Below are 24,781 nucleotides of genomic sequence, written 5' to 3' on the forward strand. Positions count from 1 at the left end.
CAAATGAGTGTTTTTATTTGAGGATACACATCGTAGAGTAAAAAGAAGAATACGAAGAACAATTTGCAACACCATCGGCTTTGGTAATACACTGCGGGAAATTGTTGTGAAATTAAGCAATTTCTTTACTGCTTTAACATCTATTGCATGTTAATTAGTCATCCAATAAAACCGCATTGAGGTTTACGTATTGTGTGCACGTAAAAGAAGAATATTGTATGATACTTTCTATTCATCCTCGTGGTAAAGATGGATGATGAAAAAAGCCGACAATCGCCAGCAGAAAAAAGTAAGTTTGAAGTGGTTGACAGCATTTGGTGCAATTAATGATGTTATCTTATCCTACAACGCGGTGCTAGGTTCTAAGAAGAAAAGTGACCGGAAGTCCCGTTCCCGTAGCCGTAGCGTCAGCCGTACAGAAAAACGCCGCAGCCATTCTCGCAGTCCCACTTATCGCCGGCGACATGCCGGAACAGGCTCGTCTAGCCGGAAGCGTTCTCGCAGCCCGCCTGTTTACCGTCCCAGACGTAGATCACCGCCACCTATGCGTCGACATAGTCGAAGGGGTAGACGCAGTCGCTCGCCTACAGGAATGGGAGGAAGGGGTACAGGTGGGATGTCAATGGACATGATGGGTGCCGGTGATCCGGGAGGTGGAGCATATATGATGCAAGGTGGTATGTACGATCCGTCCTGTTATGGAGGCTATGTCAATAATGGCGTGTATATGGGCGCCTACGGTGGGTATGGCTACGAAATGGGATATGGCACCGGAGCGATGATGGATCCATCGCAAGCCATGATGATGGGAGGAGTGGCAACGGAATGGGTAGAAGCACCTGTTCAGCAGGTTGTTCAGGAATCGGAAGAGGAGAAACGTAAGCGTGAAGGTAAGTGCGTGTGAAGCCTTTTCCGATTATTTATGTAAATAGTATGAAGTTCGTAATTTATCTTTGTCCAATCAATGTTCCATTCCTCGTCATTCATTATTCAGCTGCAATTACATATGAACTGTTGAACCAACGGGCGGCGTTAAAAAAACAACGTGACGATTACAAACAGCGTGGTGGGGCATTGAAGCGTGAGCTAAAAACGCTCAAAGAGCAACGATCAGATCTCTGTTCCGGTCGAGAACCACCGTCCCCGACAACAAACAATTTTATAAAGGAAAATGACAAATTACAGGTAGGTGTTTTCCTTATTCAACGCATTTGAACAATTTTTCTTGTTTATGCGGCGGTCGCTAGATATTGAATTTAGACCGTTGTAGTCTTTAAGAAACTTTCTTAAATCTTGATCCAGTCAGCCGAAACACATAGAATGTTTAACGTAATCATTCTTAGTAGCTAGCTGGCTTGAACACTGTTTACACTCTCTATGTCAAATACGTACACTATCAAACATGAGCGATAAATCTTTATGAAACCCATAGATTTGCCTACTCGCGACCACGGGTCGCACATCTGGAAGATAGTTTTCTCTATTTCTCCACTTCTCCCACAGCCTTTTATTGATGATTGAGAGATGAAAGTGATTGCAAATTGCAACAGGAGCGAACATACTGCACACAGGAATGAATCACACACGTAGACGGAGAGGGATGAGCCCTCGCCCGCCATCCGTAATGCTCCCTTTAGGCTGCGGACAGCAAAAGGTCGAGAACGGCTAATGCATCTGCACACGATGATGCTATAGTAGGATAACAAAATTGTCAATCATGTATTCTGTAAAAGCATTCTCTGTAAGAGTAGGATGCATTTTGAAGACCTAGTGGCTAGTTGGAATTTTATAAACGTTGTAATCTGCCTCTACTCTTCAGAATACGCCTGCTCCTGCCCGAATGTCCTGGGGCACAACAGTTGTAAATTAGTGTTTAAGCTTCTGAACATCTCCTGTTGGCCTGTGGATCATTCGAACAGGATGTTCGTCCTTCTGCTGTGTTCGGGAACCTACCCCATAGAGACATGAAACGTGTTGTCATTCACCATTCTCATCCTTCCCAACGGTCCCACCTTTGTGATGATGCTTCCGACCACGACTGCCGCATCATTTGTAAGACTTCTTTCGGTGAATAGTTTTAGCAGCTTAGTTGACTATCCGTAAGGATAAAAACCTCTCATCTGAAGCAGCACACTTCTTTCCTTTATGGGTCTTCGGTCGTGCCGTAGGTGATACTAGATGTACCCTGCAACGTCGGTCATGCAAACGATTTTCTAGCACCAAATAATCGTACAAACTATACGTTCCTAGACACAGCACCATTTGGTGGGTCAGTGCTGGTCACCCGTTTCGTCCGTTCATCCAATACCAATACGCCGTGTTCTGCTTTTCGTTAAGAGTCGGATTAAAGAAAGGTTTTAAACGCATCTTCGAGCTCTTCCAAATGGTGGCAAATCGAGCCTAGTCCCGTATTAATCTGTGTGTTTTTCTTTTCTCTTTTCTGTTTCGCATCTCCTTATATTCGTCGAATCGGTTGGTGATTGTGATTGTTGGTGAAACTAGTCCCAGATATTAGATAAGATCAAAACGATCGAAAACGTCATCGATATGCTGGATGGCATCATTGCAAAAGACAGAACACCGTCACCACCACCAATTCCAATGGGTTCATCACTTCCTCCGCTTGTCACTGTTCCGGATCCAACAGATGCATCCTCGTCCGCTGTTGGTGCTCGAGAAGGTGACAGCGAACTTGCTCATCGAACGCACACAGATCGTGTAGGTACGGATGGTCACGAAGGGTCCGATTCGCCTTCATCTGAACGACTTAAAAAGGAGGTTTTGGAGAGCATGCACGCACGCGGAAAACGTAAATCATCAGACAAACGGTACGTTTTTAAATTTGGCATTCCAAACAAATATTGGAGTACTCGAAGGACTCATGAATGCATTAAACCGAATTTGCTCGATTTTTTTTCTTTTTTCGCAGACTCTCCGATCATTCCGAGGGAAGAAAGAAACTTTCTCCTTACAACTACGTGCATTATGACCCAGAGTTACATTGGTGCTCCTCGTGCAACGTATTCCCCAAAACGGCCAGAGACTACTTGACGCATCTTCAATCAGAACAGCACCAAAGCCAACTTGTCATGGACGATAATGCAACTGAAGAACAACTGCGAAAAGTGGCGCCTTGGCGCTCACAACTGGACACCGACGACACCATGGTTAATCCTGAGGCACCGACAAAACGGACACCAATTCGTGGCCTGGAATTTTTCGTACCAGCTTCGGCTTGGTATTGTAAGCTCTGCAATTATTGGATGGGGGATTTGCATTGTGCTTCGTGGCATTTGAAATCACAGAGTCATACGGATGCATATGGCGTAAGTTGGGGTTCAAACACTTGCAAATGGTTGTCGTGGATAGTTCTCACGAGGAGTGAAAAGTTTTTATAAGTTCTTGTGGTTAGATTGCCTTAAGATATTCAATTATTTTCTCTACTCAACAGGAATATATCGACGACCATAAGAACTACGAAAACGATTGGATGGCGGAGCGACAAAAGGCTTTTGAAGAATTCGGCCTTTCATCAGCCAACCAGGAAGTACTAGGAGATGGAGAAATCCCAGCGCCGCCTCCACCGCCGACTGCTGAAGAGTTTAGGCTTGCTTCCTCCGATGCGCACAAAAAAGAATTGTTAGAAAACTCTTCTTTCCAGATCGCCCCCAAATTGAGTTCTTTGACGGAGTGTCCGTCGCCAAAAGACGAAACAGCAGCGTCAATGAATGAGCTACAACCGTTGTCCTCAGGAGCGGCAAAGAAAGCAAAGAAGAAAAAATTACGAAAAGAGGAACGGAGAGAGAAGAAGAAAAAGAAGCGTTCAAAGAAACGGAAACGAGCGGCCGCCGCCTCATCGAGTTCCTCTTCAAGCAGCAGCTCGGAGTCGTCTGATTCGGATTCTGAGTCGGGTTCGGAACAGGGCAGTAAAGAAAGTACGAAGGAAGTGAATCATTTTAATCCAGCTAATCCCATACACGCAGCCATGCGTGATATTTTAAATGCAAAAGAAGTAAATGCTCGGGAAGTAATGGCAGCAGCGGCCGTCGCAGCTGTTGCTGCAGCTGCAGCTAAACCGACAAACGATACTGGTGAAATAGGTGAGTATACGAGAGTTTCAACTTCAAACTTCCCATGGAGCTTCCCAAACATTTAATCGTTTTTTTGTTTATAGGTAAATGGACCGTTGTTCATCCGGCCCAAGAAAGGAAATCCGGTACAGGTTCGTCGGGCTCGGCTTTACCTTCGAACTCCTCGGAAATGGACACGAAAAGACGCAACGAACGTGAGAACGAAAAAGAACGAGATCGCGACAGAGATCGTGATCGCGAAAGAGACCGACGAAGTCCAGAACGTAGAGATCGATGGAACCGTCGCGATAGCCCAGATCGTTACGGTGGACGAGATCGCGATCGTGGAAGACGTAATGATTACCGTGACTATCGCGATCGGCGTGATCGCCGTCGTAGCCGATCAAGAGGTCGTAGAAGCCGTAGCGGAAGTGGTGGCGGCGGGCGGCGGTTCCGTAGGCGTTCGTATTCCCGCTCACGTTCGCCTCGTTCTCGATCACGCAGTCGATCACGATCAAGCCGGAGTAGTCATCGAACGATTGAAAAAGCGATCGTCAATTTCCCCCCAGAGCCAAAAATGTCTAAATCTGACAAGAAAACACATAAATCAAATACTAAACCATCCAGTCGGATAGATTCGGGTACCAACGGGGGATCTTCAAGTAAAAAGAACAAATCAACTTCGGGGAGCTCATCAGGGGCTAGCAAAGGAACATCAAACAATATGAACGCGGTTCCGAAAAAATTGCCCTTTATTGGTCGAATGCCAGTGTTTAAAAAACAACAGGCTGAAAATGCTAAAAAAGAAGAAGCAGCTGCGGCAGCTGCCGCTGCTGCAGCGGTCGTTGATGATAGCGATGCTGCTCAAGCTGTTGATGTTGCTGAGGCTGGCGATGCGGTCGTTTCTGCTGTTATGGGCAGTAACAGTAATTCTAATGAAGAAGCTACAACTGGTGCTTTGCTTTTTGCTCATAGTAGTGAGCAAGAGTACAATGCTGCAATTGCTCAACAAACAGACTCTTATCAATACACGACTCTCCAGATGGAGGGAACAGTTCAACCCGAAGAAATGGATATTGCAAGTGGAGAAGATGAGATGTGCGAAGAAGATTCATCAGCTCATCATGAGGTTCCCGTGGAGGAAGGTCTACCTCTCATCCCCGCCGAGGAGGACCCTGATGCGGTCGTCACAGAAGATGGGATTGGTCCACTTCCAAAAGATTTCCAAGAAGCTCTGGACATCATTTACGATGGTGGCGATAAACCCAAGCGTGCTGATGTCATTGCTAAGGAGGCTGCTGCTGCAGCCGCCGCCGCAGCCGCAGCAGCAGCAGCCGCTGCAAAACCCCCGGAAATGGTACCGGCTCCGCATGAACAGGGTACACTTATGTCAGGTATGGGTGTGCCAATGATGATGGACCACGATCAACCACACATGATCGTTCCTGAAGCGATCGATATGTACAACCAGCAGTACGCCCTCGAATACGGGATGCATCCCGCCGCGTACATAGCGGCGGCGGCTGAAGCAGCAGCTGTCCACGGCATGATGGGCATGGGTCACGGTGTGGTTTCAACCGAGATGCACTATGTGGAAGACGAAGCGCAGAATCAACCACTCGACAATATGATGTTCGGCCCGATGCATGCAACCTCTGGCGCAGCCGCAATGATGCACCACCATCAGATGGTGGCGACTGGAGCAATCGATCCAAACGCAGCCGCTTATGCTATGGCAATGGCATCAAGTGGTGGCTACGCGCCGGAAATGATGGCCATTCCCAATCCAACGACAGATAGTGTATCGGAATCACACGATCATGCGTTAACGGATGAGGCTACTTCGGACGACGTATCTGCAGAGCAGTACACATCCGAGAATGCATATACGGAACAAACGAATTTAGCTGATTCTTACGCCGAAGGTCCGAATGATTCAGAAGAGGCATCGGAAGAAAATAATTTCGATAAAGAACCCAATACCATGTTAGAAACTGCATCGAAAACAGATGAAGAAAACGATGTGCCAAGTAACGAAGAGGCGACAGAAACAGGTCATAAAAACCCGGATGAAAGTTTATATCAGGAAACTTATCAACATGTTGAGACAGAACCAACTGTCTCCGAAAATGAAGCCGATCAGAGTGTCGAATCGCCACAGGACGAACAATTCGAGGAAGAAATAGTACTGCCTAATGAAGGCTTCGAGCAAGTCGCGTCGTATACCGTAGAAGAGGTTTTACCTTCGCAGGACGATTTTGTGCATACTGAAACAGAGGAATACAATACAGAAGAGGTGCTACAGTCTAATGAAGATTTTGCACAAGCGGACTCGTATGAAACTAGCAGTGAGGAGGAAGGGGTTGCTACGAATGAAATATTTGAATGCGCGCCTCAGTCCCAATCAACTCTTGATAATATGGTAGTTCTCGCGATGGATGAATATGTAGTAGAAGACACTGAAGAGCAGTCTCAAGATTCCTAAAAATTCGGCATCAAAAGAATAACACCTTCGGTTTTGTAGATCCGATTTTTCTGTCATAACCATGTTATTTTACAAAATTATGATAACTGCCCAACGGCGCATTGCTACGATTGGTATGAATTCTCCACCAGATTAGTATCCTAACGTATGTTTGCATAATCTTTTCAGTTCATTAATTCGGATACCCATGAATATTGTGTCTTTCTATACTACAAAATTCGTTGGTTTTGTGCAGCCTCCATGTGTTGAAAATTTCAATTTCACGAATTATCACGTGTGCACATTCGTTGTAAATACAAAAGATTGTGCACTCTAAAAATATAATTAAAATAAAAATAACAAGAAACGGAAATTATAATTTCATTTATTTAATCAAGGCCTGATGGCTTGATCAATTGGATACTGCAGCCTGCAGTGCATTAGATGCAACCGGTGATGGAGGATTGCAGTTATATACAGGGCGATTTCTAATTTAATTAGAAGCATGGTATAAGTATGACGGGCAAAAAAAATCTTAATATCTTCAAAAAAACAAAAAATCTTTGAATTCTAAAAAATCAAATCTAACTAGTTTTAGAAAAATAAGTTTTTATAGCACCATCATCTACGTATAACAGCTGCAACTTTTATGCTTTTGCCATTCGGACCATAAATTCAAATGTCAAAGACCGAACGTCAAAGCCAAAGCGCTCGGTGCGTCGTATTAGGAGAAAAATAAGAACATTTTTTTGCATCGTTGTTATTATAACAATAATCAGTGTGTGTTAAAATAGGATAAGTTAGCTGATATATTATCAATCATATAAACTTTGCGTAGAATAATAACGCGTAGTGGTACCGAAACACTATGGCTGACGCAGCAGCAAGACAGCTTCAATACGAATACAAAGCGGTAAGTTGCGGTGTGCATCGAATGCCGGGCATCTTGGAGCCCGTGTACCGAACATAAGTTATAAAAACATACATTTTCCTTGTAGAATTCGAATCTCGTACTGCAAGCCGATGTTCGCCTCATCGAACGACCGCGGCGTGATGAAGCGACTGGTGAAGTTATTTCTCTGGTGGGCAAACTTGACGGTACACGCATGGGTGACCGTGCCCAGCGTAGTAAACCGGAGAAAACCGAGGAACGCAAGGCAAAGCGACAGAAACGTGATGAAGCGCAATATGATTTTAATAGCATGAAAGGCGCCACCCTTCTTTCCGAGGGCATCGATGAGATGGTCGGCATTGTTTACCGACCGAAAACGCAAGAGACCCGTCAAACGTATGAAGTGTTGCTTAGCTTCATACAAGAAGCAATCGGTGATCAACCGCGTGATATTCTGCGTGGTGCTGCAGATGAAATTCTGGCCGTGTTAAAAAATGACCGCATGAAGGAGCGTGAAAAGAAACGTGAAATCGATGGTCTGCTAGGGAGCGTTGCAGATGAACGGTTCGCCTTGTTGGTGAATCTCGGTAAGAAGATAACCGATTTCGGATCTGATGCTGCTACCGCCATCGGTGGAGCCGGCCAGGCAGGACCCGGTGGAGACGAGCCGATTGACGAAACTTATGGTATAAACGTGCGGTTTGAAGAATCCGAGGAAGAATCGGATGAAGATAAGTACGGTGAAGTTCGTGAAGATGATGGACAGGATGAGGGCGAAGAAGCTCGAGACGATGGCATTTTGCACGCTGAAAACCTTGGAGGTGGGGAGGATATGAACAAAAAAGAAAAAGCACTCGATCCGCGGGACATCGACGCACATTGGCTACAGAGGTGCTTGCGAAAGTATTACAACGATTCTATGATGTCCCAGGCGAAAGCGCTCGAGGTATTGAGCGTGCTGAAGGAATCAGGAGACGATAGAGAGTGTGAGAATCAATTGGTACTGTTGCTGGGCTACGATTGCTTCGATTTTATCAAACAGTTGAAGAAAAATCGCCAAATGATCTTGTACTGCACAATGCTGGCGCAATCACAAAGCGAGAGTGATCGAGCAAAAATTCGCGAACGGATGAAGGCAGACGCAGCTCTAGCAAAAATTTTACGCCAGCTTGATACAGGAAAGCAAGACACACATGAAGGACGGGAATATGCGAACGGCGGTGGTGATGGATCAGATACAAAATCCAATCTTCGGTCACGCCGAGACCGTGCCATCGATGACAGCGCCATGGACGATTTGGATGGACACGCCATGGGCGGAGGAGAACGGAAAGGAACGGGTGGTGGACAAATTATTGGAAACCGAACGGTGCTTGAGCTGGACGAGCTTGCTTTCACCCAAGGGTCGCATTTGATGGCCAATAAACGTTGTCAGCTGCCGGACGGTTCGTTTCGTAAACAGCGTAAGGGCTACGAGGAGGTACATGTGCCCGCTCTCAAACCGCGTCCATTCGACGACGATGAAGAGCTCATTGCGATCGAAAAGCTACCCAAGTACGTCCAACCCGTTTTCAATGGCTTCAAGACACTGAATCGAATTCAGAGTCGACTGTACAAGAGTGCGCTGGAGAGTGACGAAAATCTACTACTGTGCGCACCGACAGGTGCTGGCAAGACGAACGTCGCTCTCCTAACGATGATGCGCGAGATCGGAAAACACATCAATGACGATGGAACGATCAACGTGGACGAGTTTAAAATCATCTACATCGCTCCGATGCGATCGCTGGTACAGGAAATGGTTGGAAATTTTGGCCGCCGTTTAGCAACGTACAACCTAACTGTGGCGGAACTTACTGGTGATCATCAGCTGAGCCGTGAACAGATAGCTGCAACGCAGGTCATCGTATGTACTCCTGAAAAATGGGATATTATCACACGTAAAGGCGGTGAAAAGACATACACACAGTTCGTGCGATTGGTAATTATTGATGAAATTCATCTACTACACGACGAGCGTGGCCCGGTGTTGGAGGCGCTCGTAGCTCGTACGATCCGTAACATTGAAACCACGCAGGAAGATGTGCGTTTAGTTGGTCTTTCGGCAACTCTGCCCAATTACCAGGATGTGGCAACGTTCCTGCGCGTCCGGCCGGAAACGGGCTTGTTTTACTTCGATAATAGCTACCGACCCGTAGCACTGGAACAACAATACATTGGAGTGACGGAGAAAAAGGCACTGAAGCGCTTCCAAGTCATGAATGATATCGTGTACGAAAAGGTGATGGAACACGCTGGCCGCAATCAAGTATTGGTGTTTGTCCATTCGCGTAAAGAGACGGGAAAAACTGCACGTGCCGTTCGGGACATGTGCCTTGAAAAAGACACGTTAGGATCGTTTTTGCGAGAAGGTTCTGCAAGCATGGAAGTGCTTCGATCCGAGGCGGATCAAGTAAAAAATCAAGAGCTGAAAGATCTTCTCCCATACGGCTTTGCGATCCATCATGCCGGAATGACACGTGTCGACCGTACGCTGGTAGAGGATCTCTTCGCAGATCGTCACATTCAAGTGCTTGTGTCAACTGCTACACTGGCCTGGGGTGTGAATCTTCCGGCGCATACCGTCATCATCAAGGGTACTCAGGTGTACAACCCAGAGAAGGGCCGATGGGTCGAATTGGGAGCGCTCGACGTGCTGCAGATGCTTGGTCGTGCCGGTCGTCCACAGTACGACACGAAGGGCGAAGGCATTCTCATTACGAACCATAGCGAATTGCAGTATTACTTGTCGCTGCTAAACCAGCAGCTGCCGATAGAATCCCAGCTCATCTCAAAGTTACCGGACATGCTGAACGCCGAGATCGTGTTGGGTACCGTACAGAGCGTTAAGGATGCCGTCACGTGGCTCGGATACACCTATCTCTACATTCGCATGTTGCGTCAACCGACACTATACGGCGTTTCAATCGATGCCGTGCAGGAGGATCCACTGCTTGAACAGTTTCGCGCTGATCTAATTCACACGGCTGCTCTCCATCTGGAACGCAGCGGGTTGGTGAAGTATGATCGAAAGAGTGGCCACTTCCAGGTAACCGAGGTCGGACGAATTGCTTCACACTACTACTGTACGCACGAAACGATGCTAACATATCACCAACTTTTAAAACCTACACTGAGTGAAATTGAGCTGTTCAGAGTGTTCTCGCTGTCGGGCGAGTTCCGCAACATAACCGTGCGTGAGGAGGAGAAACTAGAGCTGCAAAAACTGATGGAACGCGTACCCATCCCTATCAAGGAAAGCATGGAGGAACCAAGTGCGAAAGTGAACGTATTGCTGCAGGCATACATCTCACAGCTGAAGCTCGAAGGCTTTGCTCTAATGGCTGACATGGTGTACGTGACGCAATCCGCCTCACGACTTCTTCGGGCTATCTTCGAGATCGTCCTTCACCGCGGTTGGGCTCAGCTGGCAGACAAATGTCTCACACTGTGCAAGATGATCGATCGGCGTATGTGGCAGAGTATGTCTCCATTGCGTCAGTTCCGCAAAATGCCCGAGGAGATCGTAAAGAAAATTGAGAAGAAAAATTTCCCCTGGGAACGCCTGTACGATCTCGAGGCGAACGAAATTGGCGAGCTGATCCGTGTGCCGAAGCTGGGTAAAACGATCTATCGTTACATTCACCAGTTTCCCAAGCTAGAGCTTTCAACGCACATCCAACCGATCACACGTTCGACATTGCGAGTGGAGTTAACCATCACTCCCGATTTCCAGTGGGATGAGAAAGTGCACGGGCAATCGGAGGCTTTCTGGATTCTGGTTGAAGATGTTGACTCCGAAGTGATTCTACACCACGAATATTTCCTGTTGAAAGCCAAATACTGCGCCGACGATCATTTGGTGAAGTTTTTCGTGCCTGTTTTTGAACCATTGCCCCCTCAATACTTCTTGAGGATTGTGTCTGATAGATGGATCGGGGCCGAGACACAGCTACCCGTGTCCTTCCGGCATCTGATCTTACCGGAAAAGAACTTGCCTCCTACTGAGCTGCTTGATCTGCAGCCGCTACCGATTAGTGCGCTTCGAGATGCATCATTCGAAGCGCTGTATGCGGATCGATTCCCGCAGTTCAATCCCATCCAGACGCAAGTCTTCAATGCGGTGTATAACAGCGAGGATAACGTGTTCGTAGGGGCCCCTACCGGGTCAGGTAAAACAACGATTGCAGAGTTTGCTGTACTGAGACTGCTCTCTCAGAACCCGATCGGACGCGTGGTGTATCTGGTCGCACGCGATCCCCTCGCGGAGTTGGTGTTCCACGAGTGGCATCAACGTTTTGGACAGTCCTCCCTAGGATGTAAGGTGGTGAAGCTAACGGGCGAGACCGGCACTGATCTGAAACTGATCGCCAAGGGTCAAATAATCGTAACAACAGCCGACAAATGGGATGTGCTGTCTCGTCGTTGGAAGCAACGTAAGAATGTCCAGAATGTGCAGCTATTTATTGTGGATGAGCTGCAGCTGATCGGGGGCGAGGATGGCCCTGTGCTCGAGGTGGCCTGTTCACGAATGCGTTACATTTCATCCCAAACGGAACAACCGATACGTATCATAGCACTGTCTGCCTCGTTAGCCGATGCACGCGATATTGCTCAATGGCTCGGATGTAGTACTAATGCTACATTCAATTTCCATCCCTCGGTACGACCGATTCCGCTGGAACTTCATGTACAAGGGCTGAATATAACACACAATGCATCGCGTGTCGCTGCTATGTCGAAGCCAGTGTACAACGCCATCGTCAAATACAGCCCGCACAAGCCGGTCATCGTGTTCGTTACGTCCAGAAAGCTAGCTCGTCTTACGGCGATCGATGTGCTGACATACTGTGCTGCCGAATTGCAACCGAATCGATTCTTCCATGCTGAGGAGGACGATATCAAACCATTCCTCGATCGTATGACTGACAAAACACTCAAAGAAACGCTGTCACAGGGAGTAGCTTACATGCACGAAGGTTTGACGGCATCCGATCAACGTATGGTGGAGCAGTTGTTCGATTCTGGCGCAGTTCAGATTGCTATTTGCACGAGAGATCTCTGCTGGGCACTCAACATAAGTGCCCATCTGGTCATCATCATGGATACGCAATTCTACAACGGACGCAGCCATTCCTATGACGATTATCCTATTACTGACGTGTTGCAGATGGTTGGACGTGCTAATCGACCCCTGGAGGATGATGATGCTAAAGCGGTGTTGATGTGTCAAAGCTCAAAAAAAGATTTCTACAAAAAATTCCTTAACGAACCGCTACCGGTCGAGAGCCATCTTGACCACCGGCTGCATGATCACTTCAATGCAGAAATCGTCACCAAGACTATCGAGAACAAGCAGGATGCGGTGGATTATCTGACATGGACGTTCTTGTATCGACGACTCACGCAGAATCCAAATTACTACAATCTACAAGGTGTCACTCATCGTCATCTCTCCGATCATTTGTCGGAGTTGGTCGAATCGACACTTTCCGATCTGGAGCAATCGAAATGCATCGGAGTTGAGGACGAGATGGATGCACTTCCCCTCAATCTGGGCATGATTGCGGCATACTACTACATCAACTACACCACAATCGAGTTGTTCAGTCTGTCACTTAATAGCAAAACGAAGATCCGCGGTCTGCTCGAGATCATCTCATCCGCCGCTGAGTATGAGGATTTGATTGTGCGGCACCATGAGGATAATATCCTACGCAGCTTAGCATCGCGGTTGCCGAACAAACTAACTGGACCAAACGGCACAACACCCAAGTACAACGATCCGCACATTAAGACGAACCTATTGCTCCAGGCCCATCTGTCGCGATTGCAACTCGGTGCCGAGCTACAGGGCGACACGGAACAAATCCTTGGCAAAGCGATTCGCCTAGTGCAAGCGTGCGTCGATGTTCTTTCGTCGAACGGCTGGCTTTCACCCGCGGTAGCCGCCATGGAGCTGGCTCAGATGGTAACGCAGGCAATGTGGAGCAAAGATTCTTACCTCAAGCAACTGCCGCACTTCACCAATGAGATCATTAAGCGGTGTCAAGAGAAGAGCATTGAGACGGTGTTCGACATTATGGAGCTGGATGATGATGATCGTAGCCGCTTGCTTCAGATGACCGATCAGCAGATGTCCGACGTGGCACGATTCTGCAACAGGTATCCCAACATCGAGCTAACGTTCGCAGTTCTAGACAAAGACCGTATCCATTCGGGATCGTCCGTCGACGTGGAAGTAACACTGGAACGTGAGGATGATGTCACGGGTCCGGTTATTGCGCCCTTCTTCCCGCAGGTTAGTAATAGATCGTTTATTTACTCTAAATATGGCACATACGGGAATATATCGAGGGTGAAAACAGAAAAAAAGAATATGTTAATGTCGCTTTGAGCACATCAAACATGTCGCTGTACATAAGCACGACTATACTGTTTTCGAAAGTTGTACGGTGCTTGATAAGAAAGCTTGTTCGTATTTCAGACTGCTTTTGCACCCTACGATTTTAATCTTTACACGATGGTTCATCATTACTGCATACCGGTGCATCGTGTGGGAGCATTGTTTTGATTAGGCGCCATCAGGCAGGATGGTTCTCTGGACTTTGTGATCAATAAACAGGATGTGCCAGTTCACATTGCTATAAAAGTATCGCTTCAGCTGTTGATCGATAGTCCCTCTAGTTGATGTGGATGTTTCGTAAGATTTTATAGATTATTACACCAACCGGAACTGCTACACTGCTGTTCTGCGACAATTTTAGATCATTAATCTGCTGAATATTTAGCTACAATAGTTAATTTTGGATGATGGAATAAAAATCATCAGTGTCAGCTTTTTTTAAGGTTGACATTTTTTTAAGAACTTGGTTACATGATAATGTTGCGCTGTACATGCTAACAAGCCAACATAGATATCAATCGATTATCGAAAGTAAAGAGCAAAATTAGCATCCTTTGGCGCTTGTCGTATCAGTCGATTTCTCTCATTGGGCATGTGTTTAGTGGTGGCCACGTGTAAATTGATCCCGCACCAATCGTGCTCCATTGGTTCCGTAAACGGAGTGAGAAGGATCGAGACATTATCGATATAGTAAAGAGGAGCATGTGCCCAATAAATCAGACGAAGATTAAATAGCACCTTTTCCAATAATCGATCATTATTAATCGGCTCCAAGCGCCCGATGGTATCTGATTACCCGCGTATCAATTCGACAGAAGGATGAAATCAATGAAAGCCACAGAAACCACAATGCCCTAAAAAATTGGGCTGACGTTCATTCACTTCAAAACGATCAATGATCGCTCGTTTTAATGTTTATTTTGTACTAAAAGTTTCGCTTGATAAACTACTGATGCGATTTCAAAATTTGAATATTTTTTAGGCGAATGATTTTCGATTCAATTTTTAATTAACTTTATTTTTCTTGTTTAATTATTAAAACTGTCTACTTTCTCTTTCTTTCTTGTGCAGAAACGCGAAGAAGGCTGGTGGGTTGTGATCGGCGATCCAAAGAACAATTCACTCCTTTCCATTAAACGGCTTACGCTGCAGCAGAAGGCCAAAGTAAAGCTTAACTTTGTCGCCCCGAGTCCAGGTCACCACGAGTACACGTTGTATTACATGAGCGATTCGTATCTGGGCTGTGACCAGGAGTACAAATTTTCCATCAACGTCGGTGACTTCCAATCGGAGAGCGAAAGTGAATCCGATTAAATCTCTTGGTAGGCCACACTTTGAAGCCCATATTTCATTGCAACTTTCTTCACTACCGGATGTGGGGGGATTGTACAAGATTTTAATTAAATACTTATATGTCATAATCAGAACAGCGTGAACAATGGATTTACATGTAATTATTAGAAGAGTCATATGTAATAAAAATACAATATAAAACACAAACTAAACGACTCTATCATGATTTGTATGTTTTTTTTGTTTGAGAAAACAGTGCATTGTCGTGTGAATATCACTTTGTCCATCGTATACCTAGGAAGCACCCTCGCTTCTTCGCGTACAGAAGACATAGGTCATGTCCTTCCGGTATTCTTTGCACCTTTCCGCTCCGGATTCAAATGTCAAGACATCAATCCACGAAACCCAATCCCCGAACGTATCTAACATTTCGTCTCAGTCGTCGTGTGCGAGGTTCTACGAAGTGCAAAAAGTCGCCCGAGTGCATTTACCAACGGTTGTACTCCACGTGGTGTAACACCACGGAAGATGGCGCAGAATATCAACTAATCGATCGGATTACAATCTAGCAATGAAAACGGCCCCACACACGAAATGTGCGCCGAAATTTAAGCCGCATCGAAAAGCTTACCCAAACCCAGTCAATTGATATTGATTACGAAACGAAACCCGTGAATGGTTGCGATGGAGTAGTGAGCATTGTTTGGATCGACAGAATCTACCATCTTTGGGTCCACAGGGAGCCAATCCTGTAGGGTGTCCAGCGCGGTCTCTGCTTCCTCATCCGATGTCGGTTCCGGTCGAAACGACACGTTTCTTCCGTAGAGTTTTACGGATGCGGTGCTGCGAAAGAAAAAAAAACCAAACGCTCGTACATGGCCAAAAGCATCGTGTTGCATCTCGTACTTGCGATGCTTTAAATGCCCTTCGGCGTTCTGCCATTTAACAGAGAGAAATATTGTGCTCTTGTGCTTTGGTGAATAAAAATGAAGTAAAATTGTTTTCCAGCTCGTTATTAGTTGGCGCCAGCCACACATCCTGGCAAAAGATCCGTGAAATGTTTGACAGCTTCAAGGCGCATGCAAGCGCCCTAAGATCCAATCGCTAATTGCCGTCCAGTTACGGATCAAGGGTTGCGCGTGTCGGCTGATTTCGAAATCTCGGTCTGATCTTGCCACGACGCGGCTCTAGTACAGCGCTAGATGCTGGTAATGATCATTTTTTGATTGATTCGTAGCACATACAGAGCGGGTCGTCATTGATTTATTGGCAGAGAGATTATATTTCAAATTCCTAGAAATCTAAATACATCAGGGAATGAAAGGTTTACTACTGTTTCCAGAAAATCCCATCCAACGAACCTGCAACCTATGCAGGTTGCTTGGTAGAGACACGTTTGTAAACGTAGTTTTACAAATGTTTTGTCATGTAAATTTCTTGTCGGATAAATCTTTGTGCAACACCGACTTGCATTGATTGATGAGTACGGGCTCCCGAACGATGCATGCTGTAAAAGGTATCGGTGGATCGGTGAAAAGGAAAAGGGTTCCTCTTTTTCTGAGAAATAGACAAGAGGACTGAAGTGTTTGTCCGAGCTCTGGATCCATCGAATGCGAGCTTAGGCGCCCCAAGCTCTTGTTAATGACGCACGTTGGAATGGATGCCACTTTTCTATTTTCTTGACCGTAAACCGAAGCTGGCGAGAAAACCACGTGATGGAGCAGTTTTTTTTGGAATGCACTCATCACACAATCTCTCGGAAGCAATTGTCAAGAGCATGGTTTGTGCGTACCCGGGATGCACGGAATTTAAAACAATTATAGCTTGTTCCCCGCACGGAATACGAATGTAAGTGAAAGCCTCGTTGCGAGCCAGTATTTGCCACCACCCAAGGAGATCACACTGAGACACAGGCTCCCAACACCTAAGTTGCATGCAGACACCGGATGACATCTATAGCCGTTGGACGGAGATGTCGACTTGAGCTGGCAGTTTGAGAGGGGCACAAGTGGGCCCCGGGAAGGAACAGTGCCGTGACGGAGAAAATGCAAACAAAACAACCAACCCAGAGGTGAAGATGAAACCCGGAGCCTGAGAGGCATGCACTCGCTGCATGATTTGTTTATTTTCGGAACTACATGCAGTCGTTCGTTTGTCTGTCTGGCTGACTTCGTGGAGTCTCTATCGCGGCACACTATCGCAGAGATCACTCGGTTGCAATCGGGTTGGGCTCTCGACCCTCTGGAAACACACTAGTTTAGTATGTGTGCACTAGTGCCTTGCTGGCACACACCTTCGTTGCACACGTTGCTTCAGTAAGCACTCCTGTTGCAGCACAGTTTAAGGCCGGGAACGTGCTTAAGATTCGTCTACTCCAACACAAAAATGTCCTACTCTATATTGGGTACGAACGAATCCAACGATGCTTCATCCAGTTTGTCTCAACCCATTTCGGTACCACCGTCATGGACATGCTGGTTCGTCTCATTATGTAGGTGATTGACGTCAATTTGAGTAGGCCGATGCTTCGCACTGTTTCGGAAGACTTATGCTCGTTAAAGGCACTTGGGTTTCTATTATTCTCCCGATCTATTGATCTCAAATCCACGAGAATGTAAATTACCGTGCACCTTTTATAAACAAAAAAGAACAGCAGAGTTGATCAACGCCACTGCAGAGTGACGGTTTTAAACTAGCATATCCTTGTCGCTTATCACTACTAATATATACATCGCTCACTACTAAGGACTCTTTGACACCAGCACTGGCGCACATCTTCAAGAGTTACGGATCGTGGGCGTTTTGGGGCAAACCCCAACGCATCCGATCAGTGTGTGAAAAGAAAGCATGCCGTGGAGTTTGTAAATGGGCCAATGCTTAGTTGCTTTAGGCTTTGCATGCCAGCTTACAGCCACGGCGTGGTAAATTTTAAGCTAAGTGTTGATTTTAGTTTGTTTGCTTCGGGATTGCAATTTGTAACGACAAGCATCGTGTGTGCGTGCTTTTTTGTGTGTTTGTTTGTGATATTTTATGAAAGGTGCTCACCGCACCCAACATGCATTAAATGCATCATAGTTTGTGATAATGGTAGGTGTTACGTTATTTTACAGCCGAAAAGCAGCCCTGCGCGTTGCGCGATCGCAGTTGCATAAATACACCCATCCACGCGCAATAACATCCTGATAGCATCGTGTACCTGTTCGACCATGGTGACTACGGTTTGATCCCCGTGGGGTCATCGCAGTAAACGTGCGAATACACGCATGAGCCATTTTGTTTTGGTCAACCGTTTGCGGCTGAAGGCACACGCTGGATGAAACGTGAACTGCCATGTGCCGTACGCCTTTGGGTGTGTTATCAGTCGAAGGACTGCACGCTCACGTAAACTTATGCAGGCTCCCTGTCAGGACGCGTGGGTTCACCTGCAATACACAACCGGTATGACATAAGCGTGACCTCTGTGGCTCGCTACGATAGACGCTTGCAGGTACGGTTTCCCGAGTACGAGCTATATTTGGAGGAATTTCACACGACTCCTCGAACACGTGCGCTGATTTATATTTAATGATGGAACACACCCACCTACCCAGCCGATGGTAAAGGGCAACAAACCGTGATGAGGATGATTTACGGAATTGAGTTTGTGAAAATACACTCGTTGCAAGTGCGGTACAATACAGGTAGGAGAGGTTAATTTAACAACCGTTTGTTTTGGCCTTGCTCTACCTTGCGCGCTCGGTTTGTTTGGGTATGATGGTTATTTTTAAGGATCTGCCTCGGAGATCCTCGAGCTTTTACGCCCACGCGGTAGCTGTTGTGAGCGCGTGTCGACCCTCTCGTAGGGGGTGGCAAACATCCGCACACCCCTAGCAAAGCCAGCTGGCACGATGTCACGGCGTGAGCTGGTGGGCTTGCATCAGGAACTCGAGCAAAACGATTGACCATGGCGACGGCGGCGAAAGGGCGCGATAATGAACGTCGCGAGTGCACTCCCGCCACAATAGTTGTGTGCCGATAATGGCTGATGCTATTTTCCCAAGATCAGCCCACGTCTGACGGTGAGGAAAACGTCGCCCGGGCGAAAAGGGCAGATAAGCCGCATTTGCCGTCGGCGCTTGATAAGCCACCCTCGGTTGCTTTTCCATTAATTTTGTTGCTCTCGACGCATGCGTATCCTTGAAAATTAAACCGCTCCTTTAGCCTTGGTCGAAACACGAACGACTACAGAAGCTACAAAGCAGCATCCTTGTGTATGCGTTTGATCTGATCCTTCAATCACGTTGTACGTTATCCTCCCACGAAATTCCATCGCTTGGTGTGCATCAACATCCCGCCGACACCCGCGCACGGTTAGAAAGAGCAAGAGAAAACATACACTCTCTCTCTCGTTCTCTCTTCCTGACGTGCACTTTTGCACCCCATGCAAGAGTACGAAGAGAGCCGTTCGGGTGAGAGAGACTTAGGCTATTTATACACGACTAGCTTCTAAAGTCCTTGCTTTTTCTTACCAATATATGAAAAAATAAATTTGAATGAAATGTACAACTCTCTGCTTGTGTTATGGCTAAATGAATGACGAGGATAGCTGGTTATGTAAAGCATCCAAAAAAGGACACATTGAATTGCTTGGATTAAGGTTGCTTATCAATGCATTTTAGTGTAGCAGATTTTTACCGTCAATAACCTTATCGTTGTTTCGGAATTCAAAGAACCTCAAATCCTCCCAATATTACCAATCATAACCCTAAAAACGTTGTAAAAAAGTTGCCGAAGAAATCGACAAGTAAAATAAGCACAACATCTTCGGCTCAAAGTTATGTCAGTCGTGTATACGAACCTTAACGCTCTTCGACGCGCGCGCAACGAAAACCGAGTGCTCTCGGGCGCATGAATGAAACTAGCATTTAATTCGCCCGCTCGGCGCATCGATGCACGTACTTTTCGAAAAACGGCCGAAGCTAATGGACGTAGCTTTCTGCGCCCTGCCAACCGTCATAACCACGCCGTTTTCTGTTCCACTCGTGGTCCTTCTGCAAGGACGTGTTGCGTGTGTACTGTGAACGTTTGCTGTATTTTTTTTTTCGCGCAATCCAAGCTCAATACGCAAAGCGAACGTGGCGCATCCTTCGTGTGGACGGAACATCATGTGCAGCAACAACGCGCCCAGCTGTGCCCATTCGCAGCTGCTCCTTCGGTCGCCGTGCTAAAGTTCGTGCGTTTGTGTTGCCGCGTGCGGATCCGGGTTGGGGGGAACACTGGCAAACGCATTCGAGTCCTCGAGTCGGATGTGCCCATATGTGCAGGAAGTGATCGTCCATTGCAAGCTGGCGTCCGGAATCGGCGTTTATGTTTTCTAACTCGCTTTCCTCCGCGGACTCTCGCCTCTCGCCGGCGGGAATGAATCCCCGCGGTGTCTTCCGGACGGTGGAAACGCATTCCTCAAGCAGCTGAGGTCGGTGTGGTGAAGTAAACGCGGTGCCTGTGACGAAAGAGCCTGGACAGAAATCCTACGTACGTCCGATTACGATCCTTGCTTGACGAGCCTGAGCGCGAAGGCTTCTGGCTAAGTTTCTAACAACCGCGAAGCACCGAATTCCGTGCGTGCGTTTAGTGACGTGGCAATCTTGCATGACCGGTGAACTTCAGCTAAAAATATCGCCGTGCCTTCCTCCGGCACCGTGCGTGTGGTTGGCCAAGAAACAGGTGCATTCCACGTCCGTTTCGTGGGTGTTTTCCTTCCCAATTTTCTTTCCGACTCCGAGCTCGGTCGGAAACAGGCCACAATAGCCAGCGGCCCAGCTAGAGTGTTGGTGTATGTGTGGTTTTGGGAGTTTCGGACTTCCTATCCGGTTGATGGATTGTTTCGGAATTCGTGCGTTGCGGGTGTGACACGCGTATGCTCTGGTTTGATGAAACACCGCTTTGACGCGGTTGCAGGTTGTTGAACAATTTCGCCAGTGGCCCCAATAGAAAGCCGGTACGCGTTTTGGCATACCGAATACCTCGTGAAGGAAGAAACGCGAACGATAAGGTGAAATTAAACCACCGCAATTGGAAAGAGCTAATTTTAGAGGCAATCATTCAACTCGTACGATTCAACGTAATCGGTAAGTTCCGAAACCTCAATTGGGTTGTGCTGTAGCTTCATTTTCCCACAAAGTATACTTTTAAGGCTTCGGTATGCACCTGATTGCAAAATTGTAAAACAACTCAACAACCCTAATAGCTTGCAATTCGTAAGGTAGTAAATTCCTCTCCCATCGATGTCTAGGGTTACTTAGACTTTAATTTATCACATCCAACGGTCAATGAACTCACAACCATGTAGGGCATATGAACGAGGCCTTCGCGATCCTTTCTTAAACAAAGTGTACAGAGAAGCATATTTGAAATGCCACTCGACAAGGTACCAAATCAAACACTCGGCAACATATCTCTCGGAAAACCCACGCACAACCTCTCGATTTGCCTACACAATCGTTCAACTGTCCAACCTTGTTCCCGTTAGGCTTCAAACTTTCCCCATGCAATGCACTTCCAGTTCAAGGAAGCCAGACGACATGGCTCTCTAATCCAATTCGTCCCGCACGGACAATCCCATTGGGGGCAGGACAGTCCACAACATTGTGCCAACGCGTTTGGCATAATTTATGCTTTCACCGCCTACGCGCGCACATCGCGAGAAAATTGCACATGGCCGTTCTTTGATTTCAGTGGGTGCTTCTTGGCGGGAGATTAACAAATTGCTTGCGATTATTGCTCCAATCCCGGCGCAATCGAACACCAGGGTTATTCCGCGGGCGTTGAATTATGGCTTATGCTCATTCCACCGACCCATCGGGATTTTCTCGCGCGTTTCTTCATGGCAAACATGTCGATAAAGAGCCACTGGCCACACTGTTACAATGTTACGATGTTCAGTATTTCAGCCCTTGCTGCCTCTAGGGCTTTACAGGATGCGAGGAGGCGTGCCCGATTCAATGGGGTGAATATTTATAGAACGTATCCAAACGTAGCCCATTCGTGTGATGATGCCGCAGCAATCGATCGGACAAGGACTCAGGACGATAGCCTTTGGTTTCTGTAGCGCATGTGTACAGGAACTTTGAAAGATTAACCTGTAACGCCCTTGAGTTTGTAAAACTGTTTGCATCAGGCCAGATAATTTACCCTCATTTGTTACACCACACCCAGGGAAACTCCCACTCAATCAATCGCGAATGTTTTACGGGACACTCGCTCCCGGTGAAGATCCCCCAAGTGTGCGATTACACCACCAGCAAATAGGCTCATAACAAAACCGTTAATTCTAATTGCGTGACCTGATAACGTCTTTTCACCGGCGTTCGTGATAGGTGAGTGGAGGTGCGAGTACACTCTGTCCATAGTCAGGAGGACGGTGGTCCACATCAAGGATCTGCTTCGTCCGCAAAAGGTCATCGGAGGTAGTGGCCATCATTCGGCCGCGACAGCAGATTACAGTCAAGGGTCACGTTCAGCCAAGCTCGGGCGAGCGTGGCCAGCTCGGTTGTCCCGCAACCAACTCGAGCGAAACTTATCAAACTGGGCGAGCGTGAAAATGAAAGCAAAAAAAAAGCAGAAAGAACACAACAAAAAAACGACACAAGATTAACAAACAGTAAACAGTGGAGCCAAAAAGGTCACGGTGGCAAACATCGCTCGGAAGGCGGACACTCTTGAATCATTCGGTGGGCGAGTGATTCAACCAACTGCTGCGGTCAACCGATCGCGGATGGTGCCCGTTGGGGAAGCGTATTTTTGGAACCGGGAAATTGTAGTAACTCCGATTAGAAACCAACCTGCCGCGTGTGTGTGTGTGTGCTTGTGGCGCTTTTACTACAGCTTGGTGCCAAATTGTTTCGTGCAGGCTCTGGCAAAAGGACCAATCGCTACAGTGGGCCTTATCGCGGGGCAACTTACGATTTCCACCCGCCGGTGGCTCTGAAGTTTTGTTGTCAAAATTTCACCTCCACCAAACACAGGGTCTTATCTAATCGATCCAGGCCAGAGTCATTGCGCTTGAAGCGGTCAGCGACCGGCCGTTTGGCGAGTGAAATGTAGGTAAATCGAATATCGGTTGTCAGGTCATTATCTACGAGTACAACAAGGCATGGTAGAAGAAGCAAAAAACCACCCATTTATGGCCTAAATTGATGTTTGGATTTTTCTATTTTTACCATACCTTCGCTTTGTTCCGCTTAGCGTTTCAACGGTTACTAAGTCGCGATTTTATCACGCATCTGTCACTCGGACTGGATGCGTTTTATGCGTCAAAGGCTGAGTGTAAAAGCTTAGCTGTAGCATTTTTAATAAAGCTTGTTCAATCATAGACAGCCAGCTGTTTTGCGTGAACTACTTGTGACCGTTTCACTTTTCAATCGTCACCTACCTAGCCGTGCAAACCTCTTGAAAACGCATCAAGGCTAGCAAGTTATAAATAATTCATACGCACACCTCGTGAAATTGCGTCCCCATCACGGTGTTCCCTTCTCTGGGTCCGGCAACACGCGTTGCACGAAACGTGCACAAATCACTTCCTCATCACGCGACAAACACGCGTAACCTACTGACGAACGGTGACCTCGGCTCGTTGTGGTCGGAAGTTCAAGATCCTTACGAACCGCAAGTAGACTGGCCGTTTACTAACGGTATCTGAAGCATTCGCAAAAGGACATTAGTAGGCACTGCTTCCGTTCACCTGTGTAGAAGCTTTTCGGATGAAACCAGGCTCAAAGGGGCCCGAGATAAAAGTACGCATTAAAGAAATTGAATTTCTGCAGCGTCCTACACTCGAGTTTTCAATAGCCTGAACCAATTTAGTGGTGTCTTTTACGGAAAATTATTTTTAAAAAGGTCAACCTGCTTTACATAACACAGCCGAGGTTGTGCTTGTTGGTCTTGTTGTTGGGTGTTCGCTCGTAATTCCTACGTTAAGAGATCCAACATTCATTGCCACCGGTGGAACCTGATAATGGTATTGCAACTGCGGTGATGGTGAACATTAAAACCCATGAATGACTGGCGCAATTGGTGCACAACCCAAGGCAAGCCTACGTCCTCTCGTATATTTTCATGTTGCCTATTATTGGCAACCTCACATTCTGTAATCAACGCCTCCCGAATGACCTCTCGGTTCGCCCTGGTGACAGTCGATTACCGGTGGCCCTTGGGCTGATAATGGATGGTACATGAATGGATCGAACCCACGGGACACGGGACGCGGCAATGCCAAAAAGGCCGGGCTTTACACTTAACGACGTTATCGTCACGTTCCATAACCACTAGGTATGCAAACAGCAAACTGCAAGGAGCCCACACTGTGCGAGAACGATAACTTTCTCCCAACCGATGCAGGCTGGGAAGCGTTTCGAAAAGATCCCGAAAAAAAATGCTGGTCCCATCGGTTTCCCTGCGTTTCCTTCGAAAAACTCGTTCCGGCTCGATCCGGCAGGGCGATAACCGAAACCCGAGGGCTGTCTGCTGTCGTTTCCATGTTTCCCCCTAACTCAAACCACATCGAACCACGAGGTTCACGTGATCACCGCGTGATCATCGCCACAACCTCGTGGCGGTTTGAAACAGGACGGCTCATGGCG

General features: G+C 47.0%; 2 protein-coding genes across 2 annotated transcripts; both read left to right on the forward strand.

The window, feature by feature from the left end:
• Positions 1 to 231: 231 nt before the first annotated feature.
• Positions 232 to 6,982, forward strand: LOC128730515 (zinc finger matrin-type protein CG9776-like; the record flags this gene model as incomplete). Its single annotated transcript, XM_053823568.1, has 7 exons — positions 232 to 289; positions 360 to 890; positions 995 to 1,185; positions 2,503 to 2,828; positions 2,930 to 3,326; positions 3,452 to 4,100; positions 4,175 to 6,982. Coding segments are annotated over 7 exons (4,533 nt in total), but the record flags the coding sequence as incomplete, so codon positions are not given.
• Positions 6,983 to 7,402: 420 nt separating this feature from the next.
• LOC128731993 (U5 small nuclear ribonucleoprotein 200 kDa helicase) lies at positions 7,403 to 15,344 on the forward strand. Its single transcript, XM_053825152.1, has 4 exons — positions 7,403 to 7,447; positions 7,533 to 8,652; positions 8,734 to 13,766; positions 14,943 to 15,344. The coding sequence occupies exons 1-4, from the start codon at positions 7,403 to 7,405 to the stop codon at positions 15,183 to 15,185; spliced, it is 6,441 nt and encodes a 2,146-aa protein (XP_053681127.1). The 3' UTR covers positions 15,186 to 15,344.
• The last annotated feature ends 9,437 nt before the right edge of the window (positions 15,345 to 24,781 follow it).

The sequence above is a fragment of the Anopheles nili genome, chromosome 2 (assembly GCF_943737925.1).
Source record: "Anopheles nili chromosome 2, idAnoNiliSN_F5_01, whole genome shotgun sequence".
Taxonomy (NCBI): Eukaryota; Metazoa; Arthropoda; class Insecta; order Diptera; family Culicidae; genus Anopheles; species Anopheles nili.